At 38.5% G+C, this 7,890-nt stretch overlaps 1 protein-coding gene across 1 annotated transcript in view; it reads right to left on the minus strand.

Moving 5' to 3' along the window:
- Positions 1 to 3,741: 3,741 nt before the first annotated feature.
- The window catches only part of LOC107756172 (RNA-binding protein lark-like), an 11,016-nt gene continuing 6,867 nt past the window's right edge, over positions 3,742 to 7,890 (minus strand). The window contains 2 exon segments of the mRNA XM_016573191.1: positions 3,742 to 5,971; positions 5,973 to 6,703. Of these exon segments, the coding sequence (XP_016428677.1) occupies positions 5,728 to 5,971; positions 5,973 to 6,628 (900 nt within the window). The 5' untranslated portion in view covers positions 6,629 to 6,703 and the 3' untranslated portion in view covers positions 3,742 to 5,727.

Genomic DNA, 7,890 nt, shown 5'->3' on the forward strand with positions numbered 1-7,890 from the left:
CCACCTATCTCTCAAATGGACCATTGACACTCTATCTACAATCTCAATTAGGAGTGTCAATGGTCCACTTGAGAGATAGGTGGCGGTAATGCACTTATAAGTCTGCGATCCGCCGTAAAGCAAGAAGACGCGTCACGCACCGGCTGAAGACGCGAACGTGCTCAGGACAGTTCAGACATTGAATCAGAGGTAAAAAATGATATAAATACTGTTCAGTTTCTTGCACAGACCGATCGTATTGTGTCTTTACACATCGATGTATCGTCACGAGCCGCAGGGTTTAATTTGGTTTTGTTTGTGTATCTTTTATGACTTTCAAAGCCGTGATTCCTATTCACTTCCATTATATGACTGACAGACTGCAACGGTTTGAGTTAAAAATCTTCATTTGTGTTCTACTGAAGAAACAAAGTCACCTACATCTTGGATGCCCTGGGGGTAAGCAGATAAACATCAAATTTTCATTTTTGGGTGAACTATCCCTTTAAGATCCTTACCAGACCACCTCGCCGACATTTGAGGAAATGAGGTAGCGGATGAATTGTTTCATGTTGTTGTAAATGGCTCGACCCTCTTCCACAGCGGCCACAATGGTGGCAAAGTTATCGTCAGCAAGGACCATCTCAGAGGCAGTCTTAGCCACGGCTGTGCCTGACCCCATAGCAATGCCAATTTCAGACTTTTTCAGAGCAGGTGCATCATTCACACCATCTCCAGTCTGCGGGAATGAACACAGAGTGACAGGTCAGTTGAGAGAGAATGATTCTAACAACTATCTAGAAGAAATCCTTCCATCTTTATAGTCATTTAATATAGAATGATATTTTTATATAAATATACACTACTGTTGAAAAGTTTGGAGTCTTTTTTTATTTTTTAAATTCTTTTATAAATTTTTATAGCAAGGACACATTAAATTGATCAAGTCACAGTAAAGACATTTATAATGTTCAAGCAGCACTGTGTAACTTTTGGCGCTCTAGCGGTTAATAAACAGAACTGCACACATCCCGCGGAAGAACATTCCAACCGGAGCTACTTCTTTAAGTTTATGTCTATGGCGATTCACGCAGGTATGTGTTACTCCGCAGCGGTGACGACCCGACCAGGCTACAATAGTCCAAATATAAGTACTTATTATAAGTGTACCGTAGTGATTTGGAATAAGACAACAATGCGGTTTGGAAGATGAATTCATGATGTACTCGCTCATTATATACATTTTTTGCAAATTTTGAACACAGAAAAAGTTACATAGTGCTGCTTTAACCAGTTGGGCAAGAAGTAACAGCTGTTCTTGCGTTCAGTTTTTTTGTTTTGTTTTGATGTTTGCATGTCTTACTATCAGTCATGATTATTCTACTCTGTTAATTAAAAGGCTGTTTATATGCATACCCGCTAATAGTTTACGAGAAGCACACATGTGAGAGACTGACAATTAACTGAACATATACTTGTTTAATTAGAGACATTTAGTCTGCATTTTAAAATCTTTATTTGAATGTGGCAATTATCATCATTTTTATTTTTAAACCTTTATTTGAATATGGCAACATAATATTGCGCTCTACAATATTTCTATGAATAAATCTCTGACAGACTATCAGCCAATCACTGTGTGCATAGGCTGACATCATCCATAGCAACGAGGTCAACCCCGCCCTTATTCTTAGCTTAAAAGGGTCATAGGATGCCCATTTTCCACAAGTTGATATGATTCTTTAGGGTCTTAATGAAAAGTCTGTAACATAGTTTGGTTAAAATTTCTCAATGGTAGTGTAAAAAAAAACAAAACAAAAAACCTTTTTTTTTACCGTCAAAAACAGCTCTTTTCAGATCAAGCCGTTTTTTGTAGCATTTTCCTTTAAAATGTTAATGAACTCTGCTGACCCCGCCCCTCTCTTACGAGCTGCTTTTAGAGACCGTTTACTTTAGCCGCATTCATGTGAAACTTGCTAATTAGCACATTATTAGGAAAGGCGATTTGCAAAGATTCATTACAAAACATTATACTCACTTCTGTAGATGAGGCTGGATCATGAATGATTCACGCGAACATAGACACATTTATGTAGATCGGGGGCGCATTCCCTTCCAAAACAAATAATCCACTGCGAGTTCAGCGGCTCAGATGTCAGGAGTAAATGACGACTACTATGTTCATTATTACATCCAGCAACAGAAGACCTCAATCGCTTAGGAGTCATTCTTGTCTACTTCTGCTCCAGCGGTGAAACAATGGCAGACTGATGACAGCTCACTCAGGGCGGGTCGAAGGTAAGACACCAGTCCAGTCAGTGCTGAAACACTACTGTCAATCAAACTATCGTGGGAGGGGCCTGTCTGTGTGACGTCACACAGACAGGCATCTGAGATCGGCTCGATTTGAGAAAGGAGAAAACATTTAACAAGATTTAAAAAAAAAAAACACTGGGTGGATTTTTATCATTATAGGGTGGTTGTGTACACACACTGCCAACACACATTTCAGTTCAAACAACTTGTAAAAGTGCATGTAGCATCCTATGACCCCTTTAAGACTTCTCTCTATTCCTTATTAAAAGTTTGTCTCAGCAGCTTTGTGAATAGGTTTTAAGAGAAAACTCTTAGCTAAAAACTTTTACTGCCATTTAGGAGAACTCTTAGTGGTAAGATAAAATGTTTTGTGAATACGGGCCCAGATAAACAAGTCCTAACCTCCCACAACTGCACATTTGATCTGCTGTCACAGGATATCCTACTCAAACACAAGGCTTCACTTACTACTGTCTGTATGAAATTCTTTATCAGACTGAAATCAAATAATCTTATGTTCATTTTTATATGGGTCATTCTCAGAAAACAGTACCATGTGTGCTATAAATGTCTAGGACAAAAAACTAACAATTTAATAAGAAAATAAAAATTTTTTTTTTTTTAACCTCATTGCAACTGTAGGAGGACGGCCTTGCACCACAATATTCAGATTAGTGGTTAATAACTGTTTTTCAGTTATAAATAGATGGTTATTGCCTTGCAAATCACTAGCAGTTAAATGCTAAATCTCTGAATAATTTTAACTCAAGATTATTTAGAAGTTAGTAATTTATATACAGACCTACTGCACTTATGTTAAAAGGACGGTGATCAGTGCAGCAATTCTACATTAGTCAATCGTTATATTTTATTTTACAGCATAACAGTTTGGAAAAAAACTGAAGGAACAACGACAATTTCAATAAAAATATTGTCTTTACATAACTCTAAAATATTATAATGATTGAGACAAACATTGACATTGTGATGTACAACAAACATTTAGAAATGAAATAATTTAAAATGAACTTCAAATCTATTATGTGACCAAGAAAAAAAAAAGAGCTAAATTAGTACCTAAATATACCAATATTAAATCAGAGACAAAGCACACAAATGACACGGTTTCCTGACAAATACCTTAATGTCTACATATATGAGTCCATATTTCTGTTATTTTGTACTTATTAGATTTAACTTTCACTACCCTAAAATCTTGAAATGACATGACATTTTGGTATTACTTATTTTTAATTCACCTTGTCCTTTAAACGATCATTAGAAATGCTAAGCAAAAGGCAGCCAATGAAACTAAGGAATTTAAAAAGTTGCTTATATTCACTAAATCTCAAAGTAAACACTCATCATTCCCATTAGAAACACGTGTACGAGAAGTCATAAGCTGGTGACTGGAGTACTTCAAATCAGGCATGTAGCACAAGAAAGGGAAGAAACATAAAAGGTATAGTTTATGACGTTTAGGAGTAGTTTATGGAGTACAGACTTATGTCAGTGCAGCTCTACTGAAAGGCTGTGAGGAGAAGAAGTAAATCACACTTTATAAACACTTGACGGACATCATGAAACAACTGCACTGATCCACATCAGGATGAAGTGTTTCAGGAACAGTATGTGACTGTTCTAATAATATCACCAGTGAAAAAACTAAAGCAAGTCAAACAGGCTCTACTAGCACACAGATACATACAATAACGTGCAACGTGACAAGAAGAACAAAAGTCCGAACAATCCAGCTTGAAATGCTACTTACCTTCACTTTTAACTCACCCATCCTGATGAGCCACACCAAGCTGTTACAGTAATTCGAAACAGAGCATCATACATTCATTAATCTTGGCCAGGGGTCATTGTGGAACAAAAAGAAGATTAAGTGACTGGACTTTACTGAGGTTTAAATTAATGCCTTTGGCCTTTATATGAAGGGTTCAAGCGGAAAGTGCAGTTTTTATACGAATCTATTTGGCACTTTATACATGCGTGATCAAGTCAAAGGACATTTCTATTATACGAATGATAACGTGAGCGAGTGAGACATGAGGTAGAAATTAAAGAGACTCAATTAAAAACGAGTGACATGAAAACGTTGCGTCTGAGTCAGTCGAATTTTTATTCAGGCGGCAAGATGACAGCGACTGGTAGAACAAGAATCTGTTTTCATAGGTTTAAATCAAAACAAGCATAAGTTTCGAACCTGCTCGAGTGGACAATATGATAAAGAGAGCGGTTTCGGATAAACAGTCTTTTTACAAACGTACATTTTAAACAGAAGTGTACGCTAACAATAGGCAAACAGCAGTAGTACAAGTAGGACAGGAAACAATGTTGAGTATTCAGTAATATTTTCAATCACAAGCACGTTCATTATAATGTGATGTCAAAATAAGTCTTTATAATCTTTAAAAACTTTCTCAGAGTCTGCGGAGTCGGCAAATCAGCTGTTTGTCTAATACAACGAGATTTGGAAATACAGTGTAGATATTGCACTAATGATTCAGTGTTGTTTTTTTTATTTATTTTGCGGTTGGCGGCTGGTCGGTCGTTCGCTTCCTTTGACCGGTGGTGCTTTATCCTAGGATGCGGCAGCGGATCCGAAAGTTGAACGGCTGGTAGATGCGATGTGCTCGGTTAGCCGGTAGGATGTGATTGGTTGATCAGTCAGTTAGCACACAGCTCCGCCCACAACAACCTCTTTAACCATTTCCTCTCTGTTCCTTCCCACTGGTCTCACTTACATCCAACATTACTTCTACCAACACCATAGCAAGTTCATTTGCCTAGACCAAGATAGTCAAGAGATGAGATTCAATTTGAATAAATATATATATATAAAAAATAAAAATAAAAAAAAAGTATAAAATTTGGTTATGGAGTCCCTTTAAAAAAAAAAAATTTTTCAAATTGCCTCCAAATTAACTCTCTGACTCGTGCAAGAGACTTGAATATTCTTAAATACCAAAAAGGAAAAAAAAAAGGTAAACATTCAACACGACTAATTTCCTGTTGGGTAGACTATGCATGTTGAAATATCAATGCAAAATATAAGCGATCTATTGTATTTTTGAAGTGCATGCTAGAGTAAAATGAACTGTGTGAGTAAAAAAACAAAAACAAACAAAAAACAATTATTTTAAGAAAAAACTCAAACCGATATGCCTGGCAAATATAATACAACATAACATGCTATAAAAATTCATGTGTATTTAACTTCCTATTTGCTGTTCCTTCGTCGGGCGGAGGTAAATTTATTAGTTAAATGAGTACAGTATTAGCTGATTGACCCGTTATATCTAAAATCGCTACAACTATCACAGAATATAAAAAAAAAAAAAAATCACCCCTAACTCCCTGATGGTAAGCCCCTCTTAGATTACTCAGCTCCTCGAAAATAAGGGGACGGACAAACTTCAATGCTTAGTAGTAGCTACGGCTGAAGCCATTGCTGTACTTGTCCTCCAAATAATCATCCTTATCAAAGCCTGAGCCAAGAGAGTAGCGCTGATAGTGAGAGGAAGGAGCGGCGGGAGGGGGAGGGGGCGCAGAGCTAGCGCCATTGCGGGCGAAACCCCGGGAAAAGCTGGCAGAAGAGGGTGGAGGGGGAGGAGGAGGCAGGAGAGAGCGGCGACCGCCAAGAGGACTGCGCTCACGGTAGTAGGTGGCGAAGGCTCCTCTCGTACACATCGTGCTCATAGTAGACGCGGGGTGGCGGCGGTGGGAGAGGAGGGGGTGGAAGTCGGCCACGAGGCGGATAGTATTCACGGGGCGGCGGGCGTGGGGGGACAAAGTGAGGATGGTGGTGTGGGTGAGGTGGATAGTGATGCGGCGGCGGAGGAGGAAAATAGTCCTCCTCTCGGTCATTTCTGGATGGGTTACTGCGTGAGAGGGACACAAAGACCTTTTGGCCCTCCAATTTGGAGTGGTTAAGCTTTGAAATGGCCTCCAGAGCCTCGCTTTCCCTCTGCATGTGAACGAATGCATAATTCTTCACAATATCGCACTCCACCACCTTGCCGAATGGCTGGAAGAGCTCCTTGATTTTGGCAGCGGTGACGCCTTCGGGAACATTGCCCACGTAGATCTTGGTGGCATTGCGTACCTTGGTGGTGGCATACTCAACGGTGATGCGGGAGCCGTTGACCTCATGCTTGTGCAAAGCGGAGACGGCTTTCTGCGCCGCCTCTTCTTCATCCATGTGCACGAAGCCATAGTTTTTCAGAATGTCACAGTCGGACACGGCGCCGTACTTCTCAAACAAAGCACGGAGCTCGTCTTCTGTGGTCGCTGAAGCGACATTGCCAACAAATATCTTCACCATTTTGGACAGGAAGAACAGCAGTGCGTTTTGGGATCAGTCTTTGGTTGATTCGCAAGGTATCGAATGATGAAGTTCCTAAGAAAAAACAACAACAACAAAGTCAAATAAACAGGCAAAATATATGCAAATCAACTTTACCAAGAATTTCAAATGTAAAACACACAGGACAAACCACAACTTCCATGCTGCCATTCATCATTTTTTTCACTGGTATTTAATAATAATTAATGCTTAAATCATAGGAATACAAGTTAAACTATGTATTATTATTACTGGATTATGAAGTCAGATTCACATTGGGGTCCTCATAATCCGGTTGGGGTTTATGTAACTATAATTAAGTATTGTCATTATTGCAAAATATAGGCTTTATTGGAAATTACTAGAGGTCGACCAATAGTGGATTTTGCCGATACCGATAGCTAGGTTGGACCACACTGGCCGATACAGATTAATTAACCGATAGTTTTTAAAATGGATACTGAACAAAAACTAAAATAATGCTTTATTAAAAAAACAGTACTGAACCATACTAGTAGTAGTAGTAGTAGTAATAATAATAATAATAAAAATGTTGAAATTAACACAATTAAGTAACAAGGAACAATATTTTCATTACACAGCTTTCATTAATCTTAATGTTACAAATGGACTCTTATTTTAAAGTGTTACCATTTCAATTCAACAGTCATGCTTAAAAATGCACATTTTTAAATATATACACAAAGGCCATAGCATTAAAATTATATACATATGGATATTGTTTGTATACTCTCACACTTTAACTTCTACTATTCTTGATCACTTGATGATTATCTAATCATAATAAAAGTGCAGCGCTGAGTCTAGGAGAACTCACCGGTATCACACACACTCCGGACGCGTCGCGTTCAATTCGAGCAGCGGTCTAAAACAGTTTATTTAAATCACCAAACGGACACAAGTTTACTTCAAGAATGAACGAACAATGAGGCATAGATGAGTTTGAAGTTCGGTGTTTAAAAAATGGAGCAAACGGAAAGAGAAAGCACAATCTATATTATAGCTCTATAAATGAAGCACTAACAACAATTCGGGACAAATATAATGTAATTTAATGGAAAACTATGAATGGCGCGGCAGGATTTTCTGTCGGCTGCATTTAAATCCAGGTCTGAAGTTTCCCGTGTCTTAACAAATAGCACGTGCTGTCAGTGATTTCAACCACTAGAGGCCACTCTCGCACTGTAATGACAGCAGACCCTTCTCAGCCGCTCCAGCAA

Source organism: Sinocyclocheilus rhinocerous, unplaced genomic scaffold, assembly GCF_001515625.1.
Source record: "Sinocyclocheilus rhinocerous isolate Xijiao unplaced genomic scaffold, SAMN03320098_v1.1 scaffold682, whole genome shotgun sequence".
In the NCBI taxonomy this organism is placed as follows: domain Eukaryota; kingdom Metazoa; phylum Chordata; class Actinopteri; order Cypriniformes; family Cyprinidae; genus Sinocyclocheilus; species Sinocyclocheilus rhinocerous.